Source organism: Varanus komodoensis, unplaced genomic scaffold (genome assembly GCF_004798865.1).
Source record: "Varanus komodoensis strain SLA01 unplaced genomic scaffold, ASM479886v1 scaffold23, whole genome shotgun sequence".
NCBI lineage: Eukaryota > Metazoa > Chordata > Lepidosauria > Squamata > Varanidae > Varanus > Varanus komodoensis.
Window position 1 is genome coordinate 9249565 of NW_025335627.1, and position 18438 is coordinate 9268002.

An 18438-nucleotide genomic window follows, 5' to 3' on the forward strand; every position below is an offset into this window, starting at 1 on the left:
CTGTACTGTACAGGACTTTGTTACTTCGTTGTTCTTTGTCACTTTGTTTCAAACTTTGGTGATTAAAAAATGGTTACAGAGCAGATTAACCTTATTTACATTGAACCTTATGGGGAAATTTGACTTGGCTCACGACCAGTTTGGATCACAACCAGAGTCCCTGAACTGATTAAGTTCGTGAGCCAAGGTACCACTGTACATTCATGGCAAATTCCAGCTGGTAATCTAGATTTCATTCCATGCCATCCCAAGGGTTGGCTAGAAAGGCTCTTGAAGAATCTGATCATCCGCAAAGGGTTACATTAAGACTGGCAGGTCAAAATGTCAAAACCAAGGGGAGGTGGTGCACTAGAAATTTGATATTCCCTGGGCTGCGTTGAACAGTGAAGTTCTTAAGGTAAGGGAAGTCAGAAATGTGCGTCTGCCTTGTTACACTGCCCTGGAAAGATTTTGTGATGAAAGACTGAACAGGATGAAACTGAACAAAGATTAGGCTAGGCTAATCTGGAACCTATGCATGTTACACTTGAACATTTATTTCCTTTTCTAGAAAGACTCAATCAAGAATCTAAAAATGGAACAGGAGGTTTTGATACTGCATACCAGAACTCCACTGCTTTGTGATTCCATAAATTTTCATGTCGTGTTTTGGGGATCATCTAATTACATAAGGCCATAATCCTATGGATGTTTAAACAGCTGACTGGGGAATGCTGGGAGCTGTAAACTTTTGATCTGCCTAAACATTCATTGATTTGCACCCTAAATAAAGTTCCAAAGTCAAAGATTTAATCTGCAATACTTTTTGAAGGATATTAAGCACAACTTTTAACTTGACTCTCAGTCCATGTGAATGGTAGCTTGTGGTCTAGTCCCAGCCAGTATGGCCACTGCCCAGGAATGACAGCAGTTACTGTCAAAAATTTCTGGATGGCACCAAGTTGGAAAAGGCTGGACTAAATGTAATAGGACTTTGGTCTGCTCCAGCTGGGTTCCTCCTATGTCCTTCAACCAGGGAGGTGAAAAACTTTTGGCATCTTAAAAAAAACTCCTATAGTTATCTCCATTCTCCTTGATTTCATCAAATCAATAGGATCAAACATACCTCAGGGATGGGTAGATCTCCAGATGTTTTGGCCTTCAGCTCCCAGAAATCCCTGCCAACAAGGCCAATGTTCCAAATGTGTTCTGGGTGCTCATGTCCCAAAGACCTGGGGATCTGCTTTCTGCCTGCCTTTGTACTAGAACATAATTACAAGGATATCCCTTATATTATGGAGTTCTTAGTTCACTTGAGCCAGTACAATCCAATAAGATGGGCAACTCCTCTTCCTCAACAGGATCTTGAATCCTTTTCCTAGACAGCTTTTCCCAATCTGGGGCCTTCCAGATGTATCAAACTACAATGCCTACTATCCCCAGCCAGTCTGCTGATGGGGGATAATGGGAGCTATAGTTTGCCACAGCTAGAGGGCACCAGCATGGGAAGGACTGCTTTAATTGTAGGGATCAACATATGTGTTTTCTTCCCAGAGTAAAAGCTGTCTGCCATTCCCTTGCCCAAAGGTAGAAACCTCCATAAATTAACCTGCATCCAGCCAGATATCAACACACCCTTTGCAAAAGATGCCTTGCTATCATCACGATTAGGGTATGCTATAAGCAGGTGTGGGGAGAAGCTAAGTAGAAGCATTTCCTATAGAAATGTGTGACCCTTTGGTCACTACCTAATCTAGTTTAGGAAGTGGGCAAGATTATTTGCCTTCTAGAAATACGTTTGTTTGGTGAAACAAAACTCACTCATCAAGTTCTATGCAGGGGAAATCCCCTTGCTCACCTTGCTCTTCCTCACCCCGCCCCCTCACCCCTGTGGTCACTGGAAAACAAGGCACAGAGATCCTACACAGCAGTTCTAGATTCCTAGGCAGAAATCTCGCAAAACAAGCAGAACAGCCCTTTTGCTACAGTGTATGCCACCCAGCCTTCATTTCATGCAAAGAATGCACTGGAGACTGTTGAGATTTACTCCATGGCCTTCAAACTTTGCTCCAACAAATTAGATGCCCAGCTATAAGGGTTGCAACGTTGAGTAGATTAATCAGGGAGATGAATCAATTAAAAGCCTTTTTGCCGATTCTAAAAGCTGTCCCGGTGATTAATCAAGGCAGCGTCCTGAAAATTAAAAAAAGGATATTGATGTCCTATAGCAAAAATATACTGCCATTTCTTGTGGTTGTTATTATTATCATTACTATATTGTTGAGGTTTTTCTTATCACAGAGAATTTACCCCAGTCAAGATTAGAACAGTACCTCCAGTCTGTTCGCAGGCAAGAAAAATAAGGGAACGACTTTACTGACTCTCTGCAGGGAGAGGAGAAATGCTCCAAAGGTTTCTCAAGAGTGCTAGGCCTTCTTGCACCGCTTGCTGAAGTGCCTCAGCTTTCATGTCCTGCAACTGCACTGGCTACATAGCCCCCATTTTGCATCATCCCCAGTGCGGGTGCGAGGGGCTAGCGTTGCGCCCAGCTGCAGGGAAGACGTAGAGCTCGTGCTGCGCCAAAAGCACCCCCCCCCCCCCGCCACCTATTTCCTGAAGGGTCCTTGTCTCCATGAAAGAGTCTTCGTTGTTCCGCTTGGTTCTCAGGACACCTTGGGACGTGCTCTGCATTTGTTTCCATGGTGCAGCTGAGCTGGCCTGGGCGCTCAGCGGGGACCACGGCGCTGCGCATGTGTTTTTGCTCCACCCACATCTCTCCACCGCTCTGCAGCCTCCCAGCCTGCCCAGGCTTCCTGTGGAGGGAGCTCCATCATGATGCCTTCCACTGGGCTTGAAGTGCACCAAGCGAAGCCAAGGCGGCTGCAGCCTGTGGGAGAGGGATCATACACAGGAAACAGGAGAGCTGTACGCCTTCCTCAGCCTCCCTATAATGACAGCAAACCCAGACTCCACCCACGAGAACATCCTCCCAATTTTCTTTGCTAAAACTTCCTTTAGAAAGTAATTTCCTATCTATCACATTGAATGAGCATGGTTGAAGAAATGTGGGATGAATTTCCAGCATAGCACTAATCAGGTTCCCCAACCCATCTACACCTCCCTCAAAATCATCCTTACCCCTGTCAGACCCTCAGGAATAATCCTCCTTGTTTCTCAGCGCCATGAGTACCTACAAGATACAGTTTAGCCAGATTTGGTGCAAGACTTAGGAAACAAGTAAGCAAAATGTGCACTCTCAAGGCATGAGACAAAACAAGCCATGATGACTGATGCTTGCTTGATTGTTTAACACAGGGGCCAATTGCTCATTCTTATGGTTTTAAACTTATGGTTAAAATAAGTTGTGTTTTATAAACTAGATATATGGTGGCTGGTTACCTCTGAGATCTGAAAAACTGAAGAGACAAAGGAGACGAAGGAAAGGGAGGGGAAACTTATTTTACTGTTGTACTGTACAAATGTATTGTACTGTTTTTATCTTGTGAGCTACTCTGTGGTAATTGTGCACTTTAAAAGGTATCCTATGAACATTTTAAATAAATAGAAATAAAAGGTGACTTCTGAGATACCATTTTTATAATTCATTGCAGATCAAGATAAATGATCAAACATTTCCAAGAATCAGAAACACCGTTTTGTTTTGCTAGCTACTCCTCTGTTAAATACTCCTCTCTCTTTTTTATGGCCAAGCCCGAAAGATCTTAGACTGGGGACATCCAGCACTGAAAGCCAATAGGCTTGGCCACCTGCAGTGCCCCAATCCAATGTTCCATTTCACCACTAAATATAAAGAATAAGAAAAGAATTCCAGGGCTGCATCTAGTTCCACTGCCTCTTGCCAGAAGGCGGAATAAGCAGAACAGAGCCATAGGATGCGAGTTAGCATCCCACAATTTCTGAAGCACCTCTAACATTTGTTCTGCTCCGTGATGCTGTTAGCAAAGCCATCCAGTGTCTAGTTTGTACACAAGTTGCTTTTCTGCTGGATTAACCGCAGCCATAAATCATCTAAAGAAGAGGATTTACTGTTCACAAGGATAGAATTCCACCGAGAGGAACCCAGCGACCTTCTCTAGTTCAGCTATTGTCCATTTAAACAACAGTTCAGCCAGGACAGGACCTCCACTCAACTGGAGCAACAGGAACACGGAAATCAATAGGCCTGTAAGGATGATTCCACATGTGAAGCACCCAGGGCTCTCTGATGTTGCAAAGGGCAGCAGGGCCACAGCTAGCCCTCAGACAGGATCCAAATTGCAAATAATGCCAAAAGGCAGATTTAGGCAGTCTGAGTAGAGCAACCACTTATAAATGAATCAAATTTACCCACTTGCATCCTAAGGCTGAGGCTCTGAAACTCTCTTCCAGATGTCCTCAGCAAATAAGGCAAGGCAGGTGTCTACTGGAAAGGGTCTTTGCAGTTGTGGCTCCCAGACTATGGAATTCCCTCACCACGAAGTCTTTTCTGGCACGGGTGTTACACTCTTCTCAGTGCCAGGTGAAAACCCTTTTATTTTCCAGGCATTTTAATAATGGTGTTTACTGATTTTAGAACACCAGAGTGTTATTGCTGCTGATTTTACTTTGGTGTTATGCACTGTAATGCCATTCTCTCTCCCCCCCTCCACCCTCTCTGCTGCCCATTATATCTTGTTTTTATTATATACTGGTCTGATTCATTGCTTTATTCCTGGTACTTTATACAATGCATACTTTGAATATATTGTACACCACTGTACGTATTTGGGCTGTTGGATGGTTTAAAGGGATAATGCATGGATACAATTAGTAAATAAATTGGATAAACTAGGCCTAAATACACATGGGCTATTCAGACAAGCAACCTCACTTTTGTGTGGCTCAAAACTCCCTATTTCTTGGAAGGCAACACTGGATCTGTACATAAGAACTGAGGATGGTGGACAGATAGGCTAGATGAATGTGATGAAATAGACAGATGAGGTGAAAGAAACAATGCCAAGCCAGGCCTTCAGGCTGCAGTGGAGTGCACATCCAGAGGAAGGTTTCTTCCAAGCAGAGGAACAGCAGGTACAAACAGGATAAAAATGGTTCTAGCGGAGGCATGAAGGCCTGATCAGCTGCTAACAGATACACAGAGAATAAACCAGAATGACCACAAATGCAAGCAAACCCCCGGGGAGCAACCCAACAAGACACTCAGTGTCCGATTGAGACAGAACAAGGATGCTGATCTGCACAAATCTTGCTTATTCTAATTTATATGCAGAGATGCAAATTTAGAAATAATTACTATAATTTAAATTTATTGATTGACTTGTAAAACACCACTTTTCCACCAGAGATCACTGGGTGGTACATATGAGATTATTAAAAAAAAACTCTCAACCATAAAATTGCAACATGAGAGGTGTTTTGCCATCATGGGGAAGACCACTCAGGTGTGTCTGCCCATTCTGCTGCCCAGGTGCTGTTGGTGAGCAACTTGAAGGCTCTGTCTTTAAACTAGATGGAGAAAAAGGAAAGGCTACTGTCTGAAACTGGGCTAGTCAGAGCCAGTGTGGTGTAGTGGTTCAGAGCATGGGACTGGGACTCAGACAATCTGGGTTCTAGTCCCCGCTCGGCCATGGAGCCAACTGGGTGACTTTGGGCCAGTCACAGACTCCCAGCCCAACCTACCTACCTCACAGGGTTGTTGTTGTGGGGATAAGATGGAGGAGGAGATGTAAGCTGCTTTGAGCCCTTTGTAGGAAAAAGGCAGGATACAAATAAAAAAAAAATTGTTCAAGGATAGGCTAGACATGCACATGGTAGGCATGTCATGAGCGGAGCGGCTAGAGCCTGGGGTCAGACTAGATGGCCTGGGAGATCCCTTCTGACTTGCTCTGTTTCTATATTTCTAACTGGTGGAGCTCCTCAGTTCTTATTTGGATGATTCCAGATTGCATTGTAAACCACAGAAATTCCCCATGTGCAGACAGATCAATGGGGAAAATATAGGGAAGGAAGGGAATCAACATTTCAGATTTGCCATGTGGATAAATCTCTACCCTTCAAGGCAATGGGATAAGCTTCTCAGTGGAACCTCAAAAGATGCTGTACTCCTGGGATCCCACCCTCTGTTATGTGGGTGCCTCTGGCTTTCTCCCAAAGTGCTTGTCTTATTCCAGTGAGCGGAGATGCTATTTGAGGCTGGAGATGGGCTTTGCGCATATCAGCTGGCCATCTCTAAATGGGACATGTTCCACAGGAATACTCTATAAAGGAACTGGAAATTATTAAAAGAGGGAATCTCACAGCTTTGATAGCCAGCATCAGTGACGGACTAGGCGAACCAGGCAGATGTAAATTCAAATTCCCACACAGCCACAAAGCTGATGGAATGACACTGGGTAGGGCACTATTCTCAGTCTTTGATCTTTCATGGGCACATGGGAGGAAGGATGGAATGAGGTACACCCAGAAACAGAGCCGTTGCATCCCTATCCAGGTTCAGTCAGGAAGGCTTCAGGCATTCCAGTGGCTAGAATTACTGGAGGAACACATGCAAAGCAAGCACCCCACAGCTCAAAAGTGGTCCTTCAAAGGGTCTCAGACTCAGTGCACGCTTCTGGCACCTTGGGAACACACAACGGAGACCAATGAACCAGTAAGGAGGAATACATCTAACAGAAGCCATCTCCACAACAAAGAGTGCGATGTCTTGCTATCACTATGCAGGAGAAACCATTGCTGTGGCTACAGAAAAAGAACCTCTGAACGCATCCTCAATTGACTATGATGACAATGGTGGTTTTCATTATTCTACTGCTGGGCTCCAAGTTCACAAGGCTTACAAAACTTGTCATTTCAGTGGTGCAGGATCCCGCTCACTGCATGTATCCAAAAGTCCCCAGTGCAAAGTAAATCCACATGGGAATTCAGAAAAGTTCCTCGCATCCCTCGAGATCATCCATTTGACTTAATACTTCACGTCATGAGCACAGTGAACATTGAATGGGGAAACAGGAATAAAAAACGCATGCCTAATGCCAATTCCATATGGTTTGCCATGATGACTAGAAGACTTCCTTGGACCCATGTGGCCCAGTGAATTGCTAGGGCTGTTTGACAGCTGCATGAATTCACTTACTTCCAAATGGGATAAGCCAGCCCTGCTGTGAATGGCAACCCTCTTGCTCATTCTGCTCAGTGGGGGTCCTGGATTTCTGCCCCAGTATCTTATCTTGAGGGTGCTACTGTTTTTAGAAGGCGGGGGGGGGAGGAACGACAAGATTTAACCAAAAGTGTTTTTGTGGCAGTTATCAGGGGGCTCTCTAAATGTCAATCTGCCCGCCCCCACCCAATCACTGTTCCAACTGCCATGCGGGTACTCCAAACTGAGGAGGATCCTGGTGCCCGCAAAGCAAAAGGCATTGTCTGGCTCCGCCATCAACCTCTCCTTAATGGATCTGCTGCAGCAATAAAAGCAAAGGCCAGAAGCATTGGCAGGAAAACATGGGAAGGTTGCTGGAGGGCCATGATTTTGTCTGGACCCTGTAAAAGTCCATCAACTAGGCAGGGTGATTGCATTGTAAAAGCCTCATCTGGAAGCAGCCTCATTAGTATGAATAAAGGGGCACTTTCCCCAGCCTTTCAGATTATATGGGTCCATGGCTGCCATCATCCTGATGGAATGGTTGTGGAGGATAGGAGTTGCAGCCCAGCACGAAGATTCAGGGAAAACTGGCATACAGTGGACAGGCAGCAAGTATTCTGGATTCGTTAATGGGCTGAATCCAAGAGGCTGTCCTTTCAGACTAGAACAAAATCCTTGCAAGGTGTCCTTTACGCCAGCCTTCCCCAAGCTGCTGCCTTCCAGATGTGCTGGGCTCCAGATCCTGGCATAGCCACGCCAGCCTGGGCATTGTACCCAGTCCATCTGCAGGACACCCGCCTAGAGGGGAAACTGCTTTACACAATATAAATAAGATGTTCTCAAGCTGTTCTTACTCCCTTCCATTTCCCTGCTTTCCGCCAGATACAGGGCAAACGCAAACAATTCTTTCCATTACAGCACTTCGGTTTTTCCCCCTTCTCCCTGCTCCTCTTCTCTCTCCAAACACCCAGAGAGGGAAGGGACACTGGGAGGGGAGCCCCGCGCGCGCATCCGCCGCATCGCGGCGTTCAAAAGTTTGCAGGCGCTCCAGCCAATGGCGGCCTGCGGAGCCCGGCCAGGCCTCGCCGGGGTGTGCGAGCTGTTTCCCCGCCTTGCCAGTGAAGTCATGAGGGAAATATGACATTCCACTCATAAAGAGGGCGAGGGGGGAAGAGGGAAAGGTGAAGCCCGCGGGCCCGGCTCCCTCCGCGCTTTGCACGATCGCCTTCCTCCTGCTCGGAGCGGGCAGCCCGGCCGGCGGGAGGGACCAGCTTGAGACTCGTCGGAGGGAGGCTTTTGGCCCGCCGCAAGGGTGGTGCAAGGGCAGTCTTCTCAGGAGCGCCGCGCCGCGGGCCGGTCTCCCGGCTGCCCCCGGCAGAAGGACCCGAGAGGCGGCTGATCGCGGGGACCCCTTCGTAGACTCGAACGCAGCCATGGGGGAGGACGGGGTGCAAGCGGAGAAGAGCAGCGGGTACGTCTCCCCGAGCTCCGACGGCGCCGGGCCTCTGGATCACGGCAGCCCCAGCCCGGTGCCGTCGGGCAGCCGCAGCCCCAGCCTGCCGCCGGCCGCTCCGGGCGAGCCGATCCGGGACGGCTCGCAGGTGAACGCCATCACGGTGCTGACGCTGCTGGACAAGCTGGTGAACATGCTGGACTCGGTGCAGGAGAAGCAGGAGAAGATGGAACAGCGGCAGATCGAGCTGGAGGGCTCGGTGAAGGGCATCCAGGGCGACCTGAGCAAGCTGTGCAAGAACCACACGTCCACCAGCAACACGGTGGCCAAGCTGCTGGAGAAGTCGCGCAAGGTCAGCGCCAACACGCGCGACGTGCGCGACCGCATGGACCGCCAGTGCGCCCAGGTGAAGCGCCTGGAGCACAACCACGCGCAGCTGCTGCGCCGCAATCACTTCAAGGTGCTCATCTTCCAGGTCAGTGGCGGCGGCGGGGGGCCGAGGAGTGAGGGGGGATTGTGCCATCAGGGCACTGCTCCCAGAAAAAGAGAGGCAGTCGCCGTGCCTCTTGTTCAGCAGCCTGCAAAAATATGTACCCCGACCTACCTCGCAGGGTTGTTGTAAAAAGAAAATGGCGGAGGGAGAGGGATGATCTCCACCAGCCTGATCGCCTAGTGTTGTATCCCCCCCACCCACATATTAGGGCATTGCTGTTCTTATGTCAACCAAAGACTACCAAAAAAGCACGCTTTTGAGATCTCCAAATCTCCTCAACAAGCAATTTTTTTATTTTTATTTTTTGAAAAAGACTGGTTTGGCTGGGGTCATGGGAAGATGCAAAGAGAAAAATAACCCTGCTTAATATGCAGCCTTGCACCTTAAGGACATCAAAGCAGCCTCATGCTGGATCAGGCCAAAGGTCCATCCAGTCCAGTGCTCCAGTTAGGCAATTGCAGAACATCTGCCCGCAAGACCCCTCAAGCAGGGTGTGTGCAAAAGTTCCAAGCTCCTCGGCAACTGACATACTGAGGCATGGCGCCTCTGAGAATGGAAGACACAGCCAGCAAGGCCAGTAGCCACTGATTGCCTCCTCCTCCGTGAGTTTGTCCAATCCCCCTTTAAAGCCATCCAAATTGGTGGCCATCACTACTTCCTGTGGCAGTGAATTCCATAGTCTAACTATGTGCTGTGTGAAAAAGAACTTTTACCTGTCCCGAATCTTCTACCAATCAGCTTCCTGGGGTGGCCACTGTTTGTTGTGTTATGGGAGAGTGAGAAAAGCCTCTCCTTCACCATCAAGGCAGGGGAGTCTGTTTTTCTCCCATGACCTGCTTTTTGTAACATCTTGCGTAATATGAAGAGATCTGGAAATCTCAGAAGCCTGCCTATTTTTTTTTTATCTTTTCACTAACATGCATCATGGAATTTTGCTTAGAGTTAACACAGCTATTGGGTTTTGATACTATAATAAACACGATGCTATAATAATTGACATAGGCAACTTCCACACTTTCTCCCCTGAATTTGGCCAGTTTATTTCTAATCAAGCATTTGCTACTCTCCTTCCACCTGCCCCTTTTTTCCTGCTGGGAGTCTGCTTTTATTTGTAGTTTATTAGCTGCTGTGAGTGCCTTTATGTCAGAGAGTTGGGATTCAGATTTAATAAACAAATGGATTTACCCCCCGACCCACCCCACGCTGTCTTCTGACATCCCTATACAGCCACTACCCCCAAAATCTAGCAAAATGGAACAGGGATTGGGTCAAGTCTTGACGGAGAATCAGTCTCAATGATCCCACCAGATGTGGGCTGGGCTTACTCAGTACATGCTCAGAGGCACAGTCCTGAGTGTTGCCTCACAAGTTCCAGTGCTGAACCCAGGCGTTAAAATGGGATCCTGGCCTGAGGTCTCTTAAGTTCAGGCCAAGCCCTGTCATTTCTCAGCACCCAAATATCAGGCCTGCTTCTGGCCATATTCAGCAAATTGAAATAGGTATGAATCATCTTAAATCCGTGCTCCAAAATTCCACTAAGTAAACAGAGACTCCATTTATGTGCTCTGGAAAAAAAGGATCAGTTGGCAGCTGGCACTGCAACCCCACCCAAGAGTTTTGAAGGCACCTCCAACTGAATCCTACCTAGTTAGGATTCACTATTTTCCAGCAAGTTTCTTTGCAACAAAGAATTGCAAGGAGGAAAGCAATTTGTTTTAGTAAAATATGATGTACAGCTAGCACTGCCTTATTGGACTGTGCGTGTTTACTCAAATGTAAGTTCTACTGAGATCAGTGGAGCTTACTCCCACCTCAATTCGCTTCTGGTTTCAGCCTTAAATAATAAGGGATCGGCATGAATTACATTGTTAATGTATGGTATCCAGTCTGTGGTTAGGGAGTGTTTTGTTTATGAACTCACTTGGTAAGGTTTCCTGTCTGGAATACAGTTTTGTACAGTTTCTCTTTATATGAGAATGATGCAAAAGGACAGCAGATATGCTTCTTAAAAGTATCTGCTACTACTGCACCTTCCAGAGAAATAGAGTAAGTCCACGCCAAACTTTCATGTGTTGTGCTCTCACTTGGGAAGAAAACTCTGTTAAAGATCAATGCAGTTTCCTTTCTTGTTGCTTAGAATTTCTCTGTTTAGGTTATAGTATGGTTTTAAACTGCACCCTGTTCTTATAGCTGGTATTAATACACACCCACACAAGCGCGCGCGCGCACACAGAGAGAGAGAGAGAGAGAGAGAGAGAGAGAGAGAGCACATATAACAATATAATTTGCACAAGTATATTTTGCTTGTGGCTCTTGTAAAAACTATTCCTGCAAACGGAACTCAGACTGAATGGCCTTTTTCATCCTGAGCAAATTATTCTAGCCTCTCCACTATTGTTTAAGGATGGCTCTAAAGCATGAATCTGTCTAAGCCTTTCCCGTCACTCTGCAGCTATCTATGGCAGTTGATAAACCCTCATTCACCATTGTGTACATGTCCTGAGCTCTGGTTTCCTGGATATCTAGCTGTAATTTAATGTTCTTAAATATATTACATTGTGGTCTGGGGAATAAAGTAAGATTTGATTACCAGGCCAGTAAAGTTAATGCACTGTTCCCTTCCCAAGAGCCTTTTTTCACCCTGAGCCAAATCAGTTCGCTCTCCAATAGCACCTTGCTCAGGTTGCTGTTCTTGTTGTTGGTTTTAAGTAATTTCATCCTATGCATGCCTATGTAGAAGTAAGTTCCACCAAACACCATGGGGCTTATTCCGATTCAAAATAATAGTTTCATCCTATGCTTGCGTATTTAGAAGTAAGTCCCACCAAACACCATGGAGCTTATTCTGATTCAAAATAATAGTCCACTGGCTTGCAGCCTTGATTCCTTATGGCTAAAGAAAACCAGTCCTCTGCTGCCCTCCATGGAATAAATGAGGGGCAGGGAAACTCCTTTGGCCCAAGAGCCAAATTCATTATTGGAGCAGTTCTCCAGGAAGGAAGGGTTGCATTCCAGCAGTGGGTGGGCCAAAGGCAAAAAGGGTGGGGTAAAAATACCAAAAATATCAGCATAATAACGCTCCTAACTGCTTCTGTCTATGCCTTAGGAGAAGCACTTCAGCCATTCAGAATGTGGGGGAAGCATGCAAAAGCCAGAATGCCACCAAATCCCCTTGTGTTGGGATCTGTAGCCAGGAAAAAGGATGTGGCCACCTGGGCATCCAGAGAGGCCAGACTGGGATCCCCAGGAGAGCTGTATTTAGCCTGCTGGCTGAAGTTCCACCCCACCCACCCCCCGGAATAAATTGACCACACAAAACCTGAAGTGGAAAGCCTAGCCATCTAATCCAAGCAACACCCCTGTGGATACCACAAGATGCAGAGCAAATGTCGCCTCTGTGCAGTGTTGGTACAAAGTATGGTCACTCAGTGCTAAGTCCTGCAACAATTTGGTAGGTGGTTAGCCAGGACTAAGCCTTATGGAGAGGAGACTTATTCCCAAGAAAAGCATGCACAAAATTGCAGCGTCAGTTTTGAATTTCAACTGTAGAACCAGTCTTTTGCATTGCCACCACATTTCTTAATCTTCCATCCTCTGACTTCCTGGACAGGCAGCTTCAGGAAGACAAGTGGCTGGCATAAGTCTCCCCTCTCCCCTCCTATCTCCCAAACTGCATGAGAAGTGAATTAATGCCCTCCCCTCTCCTCCTTCATTCATTCCAGTACATCCGCCAAAGAGCATCTCTCAATCAAGCCCTTTCTGTGTGTGATCTAAGAACACCCACATGGTGTTTTAATCATATTCCTATAGCCAGAGGGCTACTGAAATCATGCAGCGTTCCCAACCACAAATGTTATCCCAGCCTAGGTTGCATCGTAAAAGGTTCTCGATGAGGACTGCTCACAGAGGGTGGATGCAAATGGCCTGCTTAAGTGTGTATTCAAGAGCAGAGTGCTCCCTAAAAGGACTTCAGATATTCTTGTTCTTTCTTCAGAAATAATTTAAATCTACAGGTGTTAGCCTTAATGCATGGAACTCATATCCTATTCTGTGGCAGAACTACTTCTGTGGTGATCAATGGGTTTGTCACATGTACTCCTCTTACTAATTACTTAAGAAATCTTCAGGAAAAGTGGAGTAAACTAATATGGCTTCAATTCTGGGTCACACATGAAGATGTCCTCCATGTCTGTTCCCCACCCCCACCCCTGCTCCCTCCTGAACCTGTCCAGCCTCCTGGACCATATTTGGGGGGCTTCCCTTTGGCCTGAAGTGCCTGATCCTGCCTAATCTTGGAAGCTAAGCAGGGCCAGGCATGGTGGAAATCTGGGTGGGAGACTTCAGTCCTGCACTGAGCAGAGAGTTGGACCCAATGGCTGGCTAGGCCCCTTCCAAGTGCATGATTCTGTGATTCCCTTCTACCACTGGAACATCATCAGGACACCAGCCCTGTGACATATTTTAATCCAGATGCTCCTTGGGGAAAACTATTCTTATGATCAAGGCTTTGGGTGGGAGAGAGAGAAAGTATTTATGGCAATATTCAAAAGTAAGTTTCTGGGAAGTTTGCCTAAAACAGACAGACCAGGTTCTTATAGTTCCTCTGTGGGATGGGAACCACAGCTTGGCATTCTTTCTCATGCCTGTAATGAAAGTAGCCAGAGATTATTTTTTAAAAAGCTTTATTAAACAAGCAACAAAAGATTCTATGGGTAGCCCAGGATCATGTGAGAGAAGCCTCCTCCCTCCTTCATACTTTGTATCCTCCAAGGAGTTGAGGGCCATGTATTCCATCCTCACAACGCCCCTGTGAGGTAGGTTACTCTGAGGGAGTGACTCGCCTTAGGGCTGCCCAGTAAGTTTCATAGTGCAGTGGGGACTTGAACTTGGTCATCCCCATCCTAGTCCAACTTCCTGACCCAGTTTTATCCAACCTGGCACCCCCCTGATGTTTTTGACTTTGGCTCCCATCAGCTCAACCAAGAATGGCCAGTGGTCAAGAATCCTGGGAGCTGTTGTCAAAAAGAACGTGAAGGTACCAAATTTGGGAAGGTTGCTCTGTTACATCATGATGGCTCATTGTGGCTTCTCCCCCATCCAGCAGCCATGGTCTCTTCCACAGCCAACCTAGGACATTCACTGCCTGAGATGGAGAGCAAGGTGGCCTCCTCCATTGTCGGTACAGACGGGCAGCTGAATCTTACTTCAGTGCTGGGACAGGATAGCGCCCTCCACTACGTTTAAGGGCATGAGGCTAGCTGAGCGGGTTCTGGGCAAACTGCAGGGCACACATGGCTCTGTTCTCGAGCCACTCACTCCGTACTTGTCCTGGCATCGGCTCCTGGCCTGCCACTCCAACAAATGCCACAGATCCAGCAACAGCACCCCTAGAGCATGGCACAGGCGTGACGTGGGGCCTGCCGGAGGGGGCGGCCCAGGGTGCCAGCTCAGAGCCTTTCCAAAGGATGCTGTTGGCGATGCATCAGAGGAAAGCAACCAGGCGAGCACGTCGCACCTCCTGCATTCCAGCTCAGGATGGGAACAGCCAGGGGGCAGGGAGTTCTGGGCGGGGAATGGGCCACTGCCACCCCCAGCAGCTGCCACCAGGTCGACCGCCTCACTCTGCCCCGTTGAACCTTCCAAGGTCACCCAGTGGTTTTGGAAGGCGCAAAGCTGCCATAGCTACTCCCTGACTGCCAAGTCCGTATAAGCAGCTCTTTGGCTTATGTACATCACCACCAACTGCCATCTGGGACCAGGATGCCCTGTGTAGCATCCTTCTTTTCTCAAAATCAGTGAGAGTTGCTCCAAGTACTGAGGAAAGAAACCTTGAGCCACACCCCAACCAAGCCTTGGAAAAACACTCATCCAAACCAGTTTTGAAAACAGCAAGCCACTGAACACCAAGTGATTTAAGTAATGAATGAACACACAATTGATGAGGTGGTGGAGGAGAGTTTGAAAAAGAGCTGTTACTTTATGCAGCGTTTCCAGAACAAACTGGGGGAGTGAATGCTCGATGGGATGCTTCAAGCAACCAACAACTTTGCTTCAGCTAATGCAGTGTTGCTCATTTGAATCCTGGCGAAAGGGAAGGGTTTCTTGCCTTCTTTTTCCACCACCCCGAACACCCCAGGCAGGTTGCCAGAAAGATTGAAATGAAAAATCTGCTTTTGTTTCACTGGAGGAACACACACAGGATTCTGGACTGTCTCTCCCCAGCAAGAAATGCTGCAGGAGGGCTGCAATCCTGTGTACATGGAAGAAATTTCCCCTGAACTCCAAGGGAGTTGCTTCCAAACGGTGTACGCGTTCAGTCTGGCTGTTAGTTGACCATATTTAGGACTGCCTCTCACACTGCATTTTGATAGCACAGGAGGCTAGAGCAAGCTGCTCCCACAATTGAAAAGTATGGCAACCAGCTTCTCCAAATGAGTACTGCACACAGCCAAGACTGTGCAGGTGAACTGGACACTCTTCTGGTCAGAAAGATTGTTCCACCATTTCTAGGGTAATACGTGAGGCAACCTCACCTTAGGGAGCCCTCCTAAGAGAGGATAACAGTCCTTCAAAAGTAACAGTTCAGGCTCCTTCATGCATGCATGTTTTCTCATGTTTGACCAGTGTGCCTTTTTCTCTCTGTTTAGTGATCTCAGACTCTGGCGTTACTGCAGGATAAATCTGGATTCCCCTTGCATTAAAGCAGGGGTGGGCAACTGGTAGGCTAAAACATCTGGGGAGTCACCACTCCCATCAGGTCTTACCAGCGTAGCCAGTGGTAAGAGATAACAGAAACTGTAGACCAAAACTTTTGGAGTGCCACAGATTGCCCACCCTTGGATTGAAGGGTTGCACGGCATATCCATGGGAAAAGGAAAAACTCCAACACCAGTGCTTAAAGTGCAACCGAGTAGGTGTTGCAATGACAGGCAGGAGTAAGAACCGTTCAGGAAGGAAGGAGCCTGATGGAGCTAGCTAGCAGAGTTGATGGAGTGGTTCTGTTTCCTGTCTCCTTTTGGTGCAACCTTACGGAACGTTCAAAGTTTTCCATGTGTCTATTAATCACGACTCTCACTCATGATCATATATCGTACTTTTTGCAGGCAGCAGAAAACACTTGCTTGCATACCCTAGAGCTGGCCAGGCAGTTGCCAGTTGTTGTTGTTGTTATTGAATATTTGAAGCATTTTCTATAGATTATCTAGGTAATCCTTACAAAAGCCCTTTAAGTATTTGTTGTCTCCATGTTATAGTTAAGAGGAATGGAATTCAAGCTGGGAAAGGATGGCTCTGCCCAAATTTGACTGATACATTCATGAAGGAGCCAGGTGTTGAATCTTTTGTGTTTTGTGCTTGGTTTTCTCTGAGAGAGAGAGAGAGAGAGAGAGAGAGAGAGAGAGAGAGGGAGAGCGAGCGAGCGAGCGAGTGAGCGAGCACTCTTCCCATATATTTGACAAGAGTGAAAATGTGTGGAATGTATGAGACCGTATAACAAGTAAGGAAATGAGTCAAGTATTCAAATTCATTTTTTCCACATATATCAAGAATCTGTTATGCAAGATTTCACCCCCACTCCTGTATTTGCAGACTTGCAGGCTACCAAGTCGTCCAAAGTTATCAAAAGCACGAACGCTGAAAGGAAAGTTTGTATTGTATGCACCCTCCTCCAGCCCAGTGGATAATGTTCCATTTTCTACATCAGTGCTCACACACAAGACCCATTCTTTGTAGCCTGTGCTAGAGCATAATCACATGGATACACATTTTCCAGATCAGGATAGTGACAGAAAGAAGTATATCTCTGGGTGCCCCTGGACCATTGTCTTCTAGTCTGCACAGCTGTAGACGGCGCACGCACACAGACAGATTCCCGGCAGTGGACATGCAGATCTAGTTACCCACCAAATATGCAAGTGTTGCTTGAATCTCCATGGTGCCCAGCAAAGTGAAAACATGCCATGGCTGAAGATGCATGGGATTGCACCCTTAAAATCTTGTTTGCCTTTCCTGGGTTTCTAAAGCTGGGGTGGGAGATTTAGAAGGTATGCAGCGGGGAAGTTGCTGCAGTGGGGAGAAGAGCAATGGCTGGATTTCACCCGAAGTCAGGCTAGGCAACCAGTGGCCTTTCCAATGTTCTGGCCTACAGTTCCCATCATCCCTCAGCATGGAGTATGCTGGCTTGGGCAGAATGGGTGGAGGCCACAAGTTGCTCTCCCGGCGCAAAACAGCATTTATCAGACCGGTTTCGGATAGTTGTTCTAACTGAGTGGCACTGCAGCATTCTGGCAACCCTCGGCCTAATTCCCAAAGCCCTCTGCAAGCAATCCTTTCAGCCCTCTGGCAAGACAATCTGTCTTGTCCCCAGTGACCTGCTGGGTGGGAAGGGAAACGGTGGGGCAGAGAGAGAGAAAGGGGTGGCAAAACAGAGAGAGAGGGGATGCCCATTCAGTGCCAGCACATGTTCCTTGACAGAAACCATGATTACCCACCCCTAGTTGGGAGCAATGGGAAGGATCGCACCCCAACACTGCACCATTTGTATAAAGAAATCCTGGCTCGGTGCTGTAGCTTGCAGTGCAGCCAGTTGTTGGTTAAAGCCAGCCTGCTATCGAGTTATATTTATTAGTTGCTCATAAGGGAGTGCCACTCTAAACGTTTTAGGACCAGTAACGCCCGCTCAGAAGGACAGCTGTGTTGCACAAAGAGCAAAAAATGCAGTAAAACCCAACAAGCTTTTCGTTTCCTTCTTTCTCTCTTCTTTTTTATAGGATCGGCTGTTTGCATTCCATCCCCTTTTTTAGCAGTGATCTAGATTAAACAAACTCTAAATTGGAATCAAATGTACAAGACATGCCACTCCGCTCTTAAAAGGCTGAATGCTAAGATGGCGGGAGAAGCTGCTAGGCACCACCCGCAGATACGTGTGTGCGTGTGTGACTTGCTTTTCATGTTAAATATCTCTCGCTCCTTTTGTTGATAGTACTTTAAATAAATCAAGCGGGTCTGGATGGAAAACATTTGGCAGAGCTGGCTCGCGGACCTCCTGCCTTTTCCCTCCGGGAGGAAAAGACTCCACCCTTGCTTCCCATTGTTCTCCTCACCCTGCAGTTCTCGAGAGTTAGCAGAGCAAAGGAGGTAAAGATCCTGCCCGGTTTCATGGCTTCTGGATTCCACTTTGTTGTGCTCTGCCTTCAGAGAAAGCTGAAACATTATCCAGGTCTCTGCTGTGCTGAGATAGTCCCCATAGGCCCACCTTCCAAACTTAGCACTCTCCAGAAGTTTGCACTACCATGCTTTGGCCATACTCTCTGGGGCTGATGGGAGTTATAGTCCAAACTACCTGGGCTAAGTCTATGCTGGCATAGACATTTAGGA

General features: G+C 47.3%; 1 protein-coding gene across 1 annotated transcript in view; it reads left to right on the forward strand.

The window, feature by feature from the left end:
- The first annotated feature begins 8329 nt into the window (after positions 1–8329).
- Positions 8330–18438, forward strand: part of CAVIN2 (caveolae associated protein 2) — a 31749-nt gene continuing 21640 nt past the window's right edge. Inside the window, exon 1 of the mRNA XM_044431873.1 lies at positions 8330–9045. Coding sequence (XP_044287808.1) covers positions 8551–9045 — 495 coding nt within the window. The 5' untranslated portion in view covers positions 8330–8550. The remainder of the gene's footprint in view (positions 9046–18438) is intronic.